We start from the raw sequence: 12,231 nt of genomic DNA on the forward strand, positions 1-12,231 counted from the left end.
GGCTTACATAAACAGACAAGGAGGAACCAGAAGCAAGGTTCTGCAGAGTTTGGCAAAAGGCATTCTGAGTTGGGCAGAGCTCCATACTCTATCCTTATCCGCGGTCCATTTAAAAGGGACCCTAAACAGAGTGGCGGATTTCCTAAGCAGGAACCAGATTTTAGAAGCAGAGTGGCAATTGAATCCAGAAGTCTTCCAGTTAATAGTGCAGAAATGGGGGCGCCCAAGAGTGGATCTCTTTGCCACCCAGGAAAACTCGCAAATGTCTCGCTTCTTCTCCCTGGACAGGAACGAGACATCACTGGGAGTGGATGCTCTGGCACAAGATTGGAAGTTTCACCTCTGTTACGCATTCCCCCCGTTTCAGCTTATCCCTCGGGTCATAGCGAAAATCAGGAAGGAGGAGACAACAGTGATTCTCATCACTCCTTTCTGGCCAAAAAGGCCTTGGTTTTCATCCCTTCTCCAGATGCAACAAGAACCTTACTGGCACCTTCCGTTAAGAAAAGACCTTCTGTTACAAGGTCCTCTATTTCACCAGGAAGTAGCAAAACTAAAGCTCACGGCCTGGCTACTGAGGAGCAGCTCTTGAAGAGGAAAGGTTTCTCGGATAGGTTGGTAGCTACCCTTCTGTCTAGTAGAAAGAAGGTTACAAGAGCAATCTATTCCAAAGTCTGGAAAATCTTCAACTCCTGGTGCACAGCATCTGACAGATCTCCAAAACAAATTTCTTCTGTGCTTGAGTTTCTGCAAGAAGGGGCGGACAAGGGCTTAGCGGTCAGCACCCTCAAAGTTCAGGTTGCTGCGCTGGGGGTATTCCTGGAAAAATCCATTTCATCAGAACCCCTAGTAATAAGATTCTTCAAAGCTCTTACCAGGTCTAGACCAGTGGTAATCAAAAGCTGTCCAGCATGGGACTTATCGGTTGTTCTACAGGCCCTGACCAAGGAACCTTTTGAACCCATTAATTTAGCCTCCCTGAAATTTATTACTTTGAAAGCAGTGTTTTTAGTGGCTGTTACAACAGCTCGAAGAGTCAGTGAGCTGCAAGCCTTATCAATCAGGGAGCCTTTCTTTTCCATTTTTTCAGACCGAATTGTTCTGAAGACGGATCCTAATTTTTTGCCGAAGGTCGCTTCGATCCAGAATCGAACTCAGGAAATAATACTTCCTACCTTTTGTTCTAATCCATCGGGTAAGAAGGAAGAAGAATTCCATACCCTGGATGTTAAAAGAGCAGTCTTGAGTTACTTGGAAAACACTAAAGGCTTTAGATGTTCAGATGCTCTGTTTGTTTTATTTTCCGGTAATAAAAAAGGAAGACAAGCTTCTAGAGCAACCATTGCCAGATGGTTAAGAATGGCTATCTCAGAAGCCTATTCCCTTACAGGTCTGGAGAGTCCATTAAAAGTCCGGGCTCATTCTACAAGAGCTTCCGCGGTGAGTTGGGCAGAAAAAGCTGGCGCCACCCCCGAACAAATCTGTAAGGCAGCTACTTGGACAAGTCTGACAACCTTTGCCCGTCATTATAGGTTAGATCTCATGACGGCTGGGGACCAGGCTTTTGGAAGGAAAGTCTTACAGGCTGTTGTCCCACCCTAAATGGAGTAAGTCTCGATTATCCTCTCGGGTGCTGTCCTGAAAGACGATTTGGAAAATTGCAAGTTAGACTTACCGGTAACTTGTTTTCCAATAGGCTTTCAGGACAGCAGTAACCCGCCCTTTGTTTATGCTAATGCTGTAATACTATGATATAACTGTCACTTATGTGTTGCAGCTGGGGCTGGAGTTCTCTACAAACAACTGATGAGGCAACGTGGAGGATTCCAATTTAAAGACCTAATTGATGAGGTGTTTCCTGTGGGAGGAGGAGCCATGATCTCTCGGGTGCTGTCCTGAAAGCCTATTGGAAAACAAGTTACCGGTAAGTCTAACTTGCAATTTTTTCACACCTGCTTAAAATTTTTACACAGTACTGTATATACATATTTGCACCCTCATTCACATTTTTGAATGTCCTTCCAGCATTTCACTGTAGCATTGAGACCTGTTCCTGCAAACAAACAGTGGTAGCTGAAGTAACTGCACATAAACAAACAATTTAAAGACAGCTGACAATATGTATATACAAGAAACAATCAAATGGGTGACAGAAAATATTGGGATGCTAGTCTTCTCTTCTTGTAACTTAGCACAGTTTCTGGTATCGCGATTCAATGGAATAAAACCATGGGAACAACAGATGTAATTTTTAAATATAATTCTTGTATGTATGTTCCTCTAGAAAAGACTAATAAAACTGTTGCCTTAAGAATGTGTTCCCAGGCATTAACAAAGTAGAAATATTTCAAATTAAAGAACGTGACTTCATTTTTTCTTTCAGCAAAGGAAATTGATATCAATTTTATGGCCATTAAATTACTTTTCAGTCCATTTGTGTTCTCATGAAGAATAGTGTAGACCGATATATGCCTTGAAACTGGCTGGAAAAACTGGTTCAGTGCTCTCTGGAACTTTTACACAAAACAGTCATTATTTAACGTATGAACTCTAGTTATAAATCCTTACTAAGTGTAGGTAAGCGATGGGGTCTCCAAAAGAAGTGTTCTATAAATCTGTAATCCAAAGCTGCCAGAATTGATCCCTAGCCAATTAAAACTGATTTATAGTTATTATTTGCAGAAGAAAGCTTCCGGTCGAATGGCATTGTCACAAATTTACTTTTCAGCAAACTCTGTTGGGTCTGTTTTTTGTGGAACATGATTTCATAGATCTACTGTACAAACTTAAGCTGCTTTAGAATACTGTTCTGTTTTCAGTGTATTGTACTTAAATCTACTAATAGAAATAGAAAAAAAATCACTTTTCCTTACTCTTTATCTGGAATAAAAGGTATACGCCACTGAAAAAAATTAGATATCCACTTTTATCCCATCCAGAAAAAAACATAAAATTGCCAATCCTGTCTTACATCCCCCATGTGACTAATACATATTGTTGTTCAGGTATTTACATTTCTTTTACAGGCTCTGAACACCATGCTATCTGCTGTAATTCGTTTTTGGCCTTCACAAAGAAGTAGCTGGAGATCCCTTAAAATTGATCATACTGAAATAGTACCACCAGTGATATCTGCTGCAGGGAGTTCAGGACATTGACTTTCGGGAAAACGTAGCCCATCTTAACCTACCTGAACCTTTACTCTCCCCTTCAGCAGACGTTGACTGGCTAAATGTTCATATGTCCTGTATTAAAAGGAGTTCAGAGCATCAGTTTCTGCATGAATGGTAGATAGATTTTAAATAATAAAGGCCAGTGATCTTAATCAGTTCATTGTATAAAAGTTATCAACTATTTTTATTCATTTCTGCAGATTGATGACATTGATTTGATCAGTGCAAACATGGAGAATGCCTTGGCTTCAATTGGAGGCTTTTGCTGTGGCCGATCATTTGTTATTGATCACCAGGTTTGTATTCATTTGAAGGTGTTTTGTTTTTTTTTTTTTTGTTTTTTTTTTAAGTTTAAACTTTGTTTCATTGGAAAAAAAGATGCATTTACAAACTACACGTTATATCGTTACACAGGCATATATTGTTGTCCAAACTCGTAACTGACAAAATATACAAAAAAACAATGAAAAACCACACAAATATCAGCGATTATAAGAACATCAAATGTGCCAGAATTGCCAGATAAATAGTGTGCGCACTTGCCTCTTAAACAACCAAAAAAAAAAAAGGAAACTTGCATAGAATGAAAATACCAGAGTAAGCAATGTTGCATACAATAACTCCACTCTAGTACATGAGTAATACTAGCTTGTTCACCTGAAGTACCCACTAGAACAAAATGTCACTAAAGACACAAGTTGATTTACTGTAAACTGAAGAGTGTAAAATGTGGTGCAGCTCTGCATAGAACCCGATCAGCTTCTAGTTTGTTTTTTTGTTTTTTTGTTGTTTTTTTTTTTTAATTATTATTTATTTATTTATTTAGGCAAAGCTTAATTAAAGGGGTTGTAAACCCTCATGCTTTTTCACCTTAATGACTTTAATTCACCTGATTAACCACTTCCGGACCGCCGCACGCTGATATACGTCCTTACTTTGAAGGGGGATGTCGTTATGGCAGCAGCTAGCTGCCACAACCCCGGTATCCTCTTGTTCGGCCGGTGGTCTGCTTCAAGATGAAAGTGGTCTCTGCGGCGGATTCGCTGCAAGATCACTTTTATCGGTGGCAGGAGAGGGCCCCTCCCGCCTTGCTCCGGAGCCCTCCGCCGCTTACCGGAGCCGTCTGCAGCGACGGAGGTGATTGGATGCTGTCACTAACTGGGCATGGAGACGAGTCTCCATGACATTGTAGAGCGGAAGCGACATCAAAACGTTACTTCTGCCCATAGCTCTTAACCGCTTGCAGACCAGCGCATGCCGATTTATGTCGGAATAATGGCACTGGTGGGCAAACGGGCGTACAGGTACATCCCCTCTGCGGGCTCCGTGACCGCGGGTCCCGCTGACTCAGTGTTCGCTGGGTGCCCGCGATCGTGTCATGGAGAGGTAGAACGGGGAGATGCTTTTGTAAACAAAGCATTTCCCCGTTCTGCCTAGTGACAGGACAGAGATCACTGCTCTGTCATTGAGAGCAGTGATCGCTGTCATGTGAGGTGTAGCCCCTCCCCCCACAGTTAGAATCACTCCCTAGGACACACTTAACCCCTTCACTGCCAGTGTCATTTACACAGTAATCAATGCAATGACAATGATCCCCAGATCGCCACCATCACTAATTAAAAAAAAAAAACATAAAAATGCCATAAAATTATCCCCTATTTTGTAGACGCTATAACTTTTGCGCAAACCAATCAATATACGCTTATTGCGTTTTTGTTTTTTTTACCAAAAATATGTAGAAGAATACATATCGACCTAAACTGAGGGGAAAAAAAAATTTTTTATATATTTTTGGTAGATATTTATTATAGCAAAAAGTAAAAAATAATGCGTTTTTTTTTTCAAAATTGTCGCTTTTTTGTTTATAGCGCAAACAATAAACCACAGAGGTGATAAATACCACCAAAAGAAAGCTCTATTTGTGGGGAAAAAAAGGACGTCAATTTTGTTTGGGTACAACGTCGCATGACCGCGCAATTGTCAGTTAAAGCTACGCAGTGCCAAATCGCAAAAGGTGCTCTGGTCATGAAGGGGGCATATTTTTCCAGGGCTAAAGCGGTTAAAGGGCCATTTTTTTTTTTTTAATTCTATTTTTAAATGACTATTTATTTTTTAATGCATGTTAGTATAAATATGAGATCTGAGGTCTTTTTATTTAAGAGGTCCTGTCATGCTTTTTTTTCTATTACAAGCGATGTTTACATTCCTTGTAATAGGAATAAAAGTGACACAATTTTTTATTTTTTTTTTTAAACAGTGTAAAAATAAAAGGTAAAATAAATAATAAAAAAAAAAAAATGTTTTGAACGCGCCAAGCTCGTGTGCAGAAGCGAACACATACTTGAGTAGCGCCCACATATGAAAACTGTGTTCAAACCACACATGTGAGATATCGCTGCGATTGATAGAGCGAGCGCAATATTTCTAGCCCTAGACCTCCTCTGTAACTTAAAACATGCAACCTGTAGAATTTTTTTAAACTACGCCCATGGAGATTTTTAAGGGTAAAAGTTTGTTGCCATTCCACGAGCGGGCGCAGTTCTGAATCGTGACATGGTGGGTATCAATTTACTCGGCGTAAAATTATCTTTCACGATATAAAAAAACTTGGGCTAACTTTACGGTTTTATTTTTTTATTCAAAAAAGTGTATTTTTTAAAAAAAGTGTGTTTGTAAGACCGCTGCGCAAATACGGTGTGACAAGGTATTGCAATGACTGCCATTTTATTCTCTAGGGTGTTAGAAAAAAAAATGTATAATGTTTGGGGATTCTACTAAATTTTCTAGCAAAAAATACTGTTTTTAACTTTTAAACAACTCATCTAAAAAAGAGGCTCGGTCCTTAACCACTTGACCACTGGGCACTTAAACCCCCTTCTTAACCAGACCAATTTTCAGCTTTCGGTGCTCACACTTTGAATGACAATTACTCAGTCATGCAACACTGTACCCAAATGAAATTTTTGTCCTTTTTCTCACACAAATAGAGCCTTCTTTTGGTGGTATTTAATCACCGCTGGGTTTTATTTATTTTTTGCGCTATAAATCAAAAAATACTGAAAATTCTGTAAAAAAAAAAAAAAAAAAAAAAAAAAAAAAAGTCTTTGTTTCTGTTAAAATTTAGCAAATTAGTAATTTTTCTTCATAAATTTTGGCCAAAATTTATACTGCTACATATCTTTGGTAAAAATAATCAAAATTGGTGTATTTTGGTCGGTGAGAAAGTTTTATAGAGTCCACAAGCCATGGTGCCAATCTCTGAAAATTGATCACACCTGAAGTGCTGACGGCCTAATTTCTTGAGACCCTAACATGCCAGGAAAGTACAAATTTGGTTTGCGCAAAATTTATAGCATCTACAAATAGGGGATAGTTTTATGGCATTTTTATTTAAAATTTTTTTTTTTTATTGGTAATGGCGGCGATCTGCGATTTTTATCGGGACTGTGACGACACGGCGGACACATCGGACATTTTTGACACATTTTTGGGACCATTGTCCTTTATGTAGCGATCATCGCAATGAAAAATGCATTGATTACTGTGTAAATGACACTGGCAGTGAAGGGGTTAACCACTAGGGGGCAGTGAAGGGGTTACGCGTGTCCTAGGGAGTGATTCTAACTGTGAGGGGGCTGGGCTTGAACACACAAGACAGTGATCATGGCTCTTGATCACAGAGAGCAGTAGATCACTGTCCTGTCACTAGGCGGAACGGGGAATGCTTTGTTTACATAAGCATCTCCCTGTTCTTCTCCGTGACATGATCGTGGGCACCCGGCGGATACCGAGACCGCGGGACCCACGGTCACGGAGATCACAGCGCGCACACGCTCACGACACCGCTGCTTAAAGGGGACGTACCTGTACGCCCTTTTGCCTGCCAGTGTCATTCTGCCGTCGTACATCGGCGTGCGCTGGTTGGCAAGTGATTTAAAAAGGGGGGGGGTTTACAACCCCTTTAAACAAGCTGAAGTTAGAAGCTGATTGGCTACCATGCACAGCTGCACCAGATTTTGCCCTCCTGATTTAGTAAATCAACCCCACAGTTACTGTTGTTGTCCCAACAGATTACAGTGGAGCTCTGACCTCCCGCTCAATAAGGCCTCATGCACACTGGACGTTCTAAAAACACCAGTAGCGTTAGCTGTAGAACGAGTTTGGCAGCGTTTTTAGCTTTTTTTTTTTTTTTTTTTTTTAGCACATTTATACTCCCACAAAAGCTTATGGCTCAAAAACGCTGAAACACAAATAGCTGCATTTTTCAGCATTTTTACAGCTGAAAATCTCCTCTTTTGAACCCACTAGTTCTGGGGTTTTTTCCAGACAGATAACTTCCCTGCCAAAAAATGCTGATAGCAGCCTATGTGTGCATGGACACATAGGATAACATGCTAGGGAGTTTACTGGCTGCAGAAAATAAACCACCTGAAGCCAAAAACAGCAGCTGCAAAAATGTTCAGTGTGCATGAGGTCTTAGGGGTAGAGACAGTGAATCAGAGTAAGACAAACTCAAGGAAGGAAAGTAACTATGGTGTAGGGTCAGAAATCAAAGGGGTTGTAAAGGCAGAAGGTTTTTTTTATGCATTCTATGCATTAAGATAAAAAGTCTTCTGTGTGCAGCAGCCCCCCTTAACCCCTCTAATACTTGAGCCCCATTTCTATCCAGTGATGTCCACGAGTCCCTCGGCCATCCAGGACTCCTCCTGATTGGCTGAGACACAGCAGTGGTGCCATTGGCAAAGTCAGTTAGCCAATCAGGAGACAGAAGGGGCAGGGGCCAAACTGCAACTCTGTCTGAATGGACACACAGCTTGGGTGCCCCTGTAGCAAGCTGCTTGCTGTGGGGGCACTCAAAGGGAGGAAGGGGGCAGGAGCATTGAAGAGGGACCCAAGAAGAGGAGGATTTAGGCTGCTCGGTGCAAAACTCCATGTACAGAGCAGGTAAGTATGGCATGTTTGTTTTTGGGTTTTTTAAAACGAGACTTTACAATCACTTTAAATGTAACAAGGAGTCACTAGTGTCCTGTGTATCTACCCAATGTCCCCAAATTTTGGTGAACTTTCCTGGAAACTCTCTCGCTTCGTACGTCATTTTGTAAAGTGGGAAGTTTTGGTTAATTGAGCATTTCCACAATTCAATATGCAGGGGGGTCAGAGCGTATCCATTATAACACAATGGTCTTCCTGGCATAATAATGCAGTAAATGTAGACATTGCTTTGCTCTAATAGTATCATTTGAAGTTTAACCTATTTGCTCAAATGCTTCGATTTCATTTTTTAGCACCTATTGTAGAGAAAAAAAAAATAATCCCTTTGCCCTGGATGTATACACGATTTCTCATTTTCCCCAGCATACCACTTAAAGAGGAAGTAAGCCCCGGACATTTTTTAATATTTTTTTTAAATATTATGATCAACAATGTATTTATAAGCCTTACACATTGAAATGTGACTAAAACAAGGTTTTGAAATACCTTTTTTAGTGTTTGTAAAAATTCTCTTTTTTCCGGGTATCGGCCGCGCCATCTTTACTAGTGATTGCTGGCTCTTTCCGCCCTTCCTTTCCTTCCCTGTCTAAATCTTGCGCATGCTCGATCGTGTCTAAACCAAGCCTCTATCTCGATGTATGGAAGTCTCTGTGCTGCTATGGTTTACTCCCCTTGTGTGACGTCTTATACAGTCACAAAGGGAGAACCAGGAAGGAGAGGAGGACAGCACAGCATCGTGAGGCTTCTTCTGTGCCGTTCCCAATGACAGTCAAGGAGAGAGAGATTAGAATGAGCTAAAGTGGAGGGTTTACAACCACTTTAAAACCAATCTCTGCAGTAAGGATCTGAGACATGTTACCAGTGTCTACTGTTATTTGAATGCATTTCTGTGAATAGGACTTATTTCTTTATTACTTTATAAGCCTGTCCGTGTATAGTGTTAGACTGTCAGCTTGTTCAAATACTGCTTCCCGGTGAAAAAAGAGTGCACAATTGTAATAATATTGTACCCTTTCTCATTCACAGCACATCCCCTTTTCTACACCCAAACCCATCACGCTTTTCTCGCCTTCCCCTTTTTTTTCTCTCCATTTTTTTTTTTTTTTGTGTGTGTGTGCGTATGTATGTATGTATGTATCGCTATCTATCTGATCAATCTCCTCCCTCCTCAGTCCACCATACATTACCATCTGTGAGTTACTTTGCAACCGAAGAAATATAGTTGACATGTTTTGTGATGTTGAAAAATGTTGCTCCTGAAATGCACTTTATGTATCCCCCTCACCTCCCCCATTTTTTTTTCTCTATTCATTCATATGTCTTTAAAGTGTGCACCGTTTGTAAAATCCAGTGACTATGTATACTTTTGGGGGAAGGTCATTCAAATCCAAAACCCCTTGGCATATGTTCATGTTATAGCTGTATCCCTAATTGTTACTAAGGCCTCTTCCTTTTTTCCCTTATACCCTAAGCCATATTGATAAATATTTTGACAAACAGAAGTACCCCTGAACTCAATAGAGGCACACCCTTGGGTACAGACCACCGGTTGAGTATCTGTGTTCCTGGATGGTGGTGCCCAGCTTGTGGTCCCCTGCTGTCAGAGCAGCCTAAAGTATATGGTGTTGATTTATTAAAGGCAAATAGGCATTTCACTTTTGCAAGGAAATATGTCTAAGATCTTGATAATTGTGGTGAGGTTTTACTTTGCAATGAATACCCAATCACATGTTAGGAAAATAAAAATGGATGATGGAAGTCAGCAGAGTTTCACCTCATTCACTAAGCTCTCGGGCAAATTCATTTGCAAAGTGAACAACCTATTAGCCTTTAGGAATTCAACCCCTATGAGTCAGTCATTTTCTTTTTATTCAGCCTTTCTATCCTAGTAAACAAAGAAATACATTTTCCCCTTTTATTTATTGGGAGATCATAGTATGAGCACTTTTGAGGCTCTGTATGAATATCATATTCCTCAATATTAATACTTCTGCTATAAAGGAGACTGGGCAGCATCCTAAATATCCACATTGTGAATTTGACTAGACTAGTAATGTTCAAACTTCAAATTGCAGAGACTTTCTGGACAAGGCTACTGCTTCTCAGCCTCTCTGCCTCCTTTGTTGGCTTCAGCTGCCATTGAAGGTCTTAACATTATGGAAGAAAACTCAGGTACCTGTTTTATTTTTGTAATTGTATTTATTGTATTTATTTTGCATCAGTGCATGATACCAGCAAGTACCTGAAACATTCAACATTTTAACAGGTTGTTACTGTTTCATGAGCCAGGTGATCGCAGTATTTTATGTATCATATTCAAAGGGAACACAATAGAAACAAGGTCGCACTGCTGAAGAGCACTCTTGAAAATTCCTGTTGCTTTGCCATCATGCTGATACTCTGATTTCAATTCGACAAGTCACTGGGACAGAAGCAGATCAGGAAGTTTATGTAATACCTGTTCATAGTCGGTGACTCCAAAAATAATGAAGGCAGAGCATTGGCATGTCAGCCAGGCAGCTAGCATTTTCATGTTGGCAAACTCGGCCTATATATTTGTTATAATCTTAGGGAATCTTATGGAAGCCACATAGATATTTGTTTTATTTCTTGTTAAATCCTATGGTATGACTACCATTTTATTGGCGTTAGATTTGATTGGAAATTACATTTTGTAAGCATCATACTTAAAACATATAAAGTTTGATACACTACACTAAACCGTTTTAAAACCTGACTAAAAAAAAGTAATTGAGCTGCACTATGGCTTCTTTTTAGATTCAACAAATAAAGATGGATTGAAACTGATAAGAACTTTACACATGGGTTTATTTATTTGGTTTGAGTGATCAAGTGAAATAATCAAATACATTCTGAGCCCCAACTCCAGCCAGAGTCTTTTATTTTGATTATGATGGAGCTGGGAACTTTTAGAGCTATTATCAGGGTTTTATTGCCATCCGTGTACCTATTGAAATGTCCCTTTTAGGCTGGCTATCCTTTTTTTTTTTTTTTTTTTTTTTTTTATGTTCAACCAGGTGCAACAAAAAAAAGTGACCCAATTCCCCCATCCACACACTTGATATGGATGACGCTGTGCTATTGTGTTCTGACGGCAGGAAGCCTTCCCCGCCATCACAATACACTGATCAGTGTTGCCGGATAAAACTGGTGGTACTGATCGTTCAGCAAAACCTGACAACCTGGTTTTACTGGAGTTTATCGGCAGATCGACTTCCATACAACCAGCCTGCCCATACACGGATCGAAATTAAGCCAGTCCCTACTTAACTGGCTAAATTTCGATCCATGTATGGCTGCTTTGTTTACTCAGGAAATTATGGAAAATCTCTGCATGCAACAGGGGTACAGACGAAAACACATTTTCATAGTGTGAAGAAGTGTGATTACTCTTTTTATAAAGTTTTATTGCTGTCAGTGATTTTCTGTCCCAGTGACAACAACACCCCCACTGTTTATACAAGCGTCAGTGGGACAGGAAGAGGGGAAAGATCTCCCCGATAGGGTGCAAATCAAAACAGAAAAGTAAAACTTTTCCCCAATAAGTCAATCCATCCAGAAAAAAAACACTGAAGTTGGGTCCTAAAGTTTGGGCACCTTTTTAGTGCAGCAAATTAATTATTTAGTCAATTAAAAATTCTACTTTTTGTAGGTAACAGATTGTGACATAAACACTGCAATGTCTTACCTACCTTAGCCGTTCTTGTGATAGTTCAATAACAAATGTTACATGTGTTTGGAAGCGTGAGTAGGCAACACAGACATGGTGGGGCATAGCCGCTGGTCGTTGTTGCATGATCGGTTTGGTTTTGGCAAAATTGTAATTCTAGACACATTTCCATGGAATATTGCAGCAATGCTAATATACCATAAATATATATTAAAAATAATAGACATTTAGTATGCAGAATGTTGTACTTTTTTTTTTTTTAATTCTGTTTTATTGACTAACTTAAGGTATATGAAAACCCTAACCACAAACTTCTAATTTGCTCAGATTTAATCTGGTAAATATACCATTTAAAATGTTTTTTTATTTGTTTCA

General features: G+C 39.8%; 1 protein-coding gene across 1 annotated transcript in view; it reads left to right on the plus strand.

The window, feature by feature from the left end:
- Positions 1–12,231, plus strand: part of SPTLC1 (serine palmitoyltransferase long chain base subunit 1) — a 186,507-nt gene that overhangs the window by 117,238 nt on the left and 57,038 nt on the right. The window contains exons 10-11 of the mRNA XM_073632847.1: positions 3,374–3,469; positions 10,241–10,337. Coding sequence (XP_073488948.1) covers positions 3,374–3,469; positions 10,241–10,337 — 193 coding nt within the window. The remainder of the gene's footprint in view (positions 1–3,373; positions 3,470–10,240; positions 10,338–12,231) is intronic.

Source organism: Aquarana catesbeiana, linkage group LG01 (assembly GCF_042186555.1).
Source record: "Aquarana catesbeiana isolate 2022-GZ linkage group LG01, ASM4218655v1, whole genome shotgun sequence".
Taxonomy (NCBI): domain Eukaryota; kingdom Metazoa; phylum Chordata; class Amphibia; order Anura; family Ranidae; genus Aquarana; species Aquarana catesbeiana.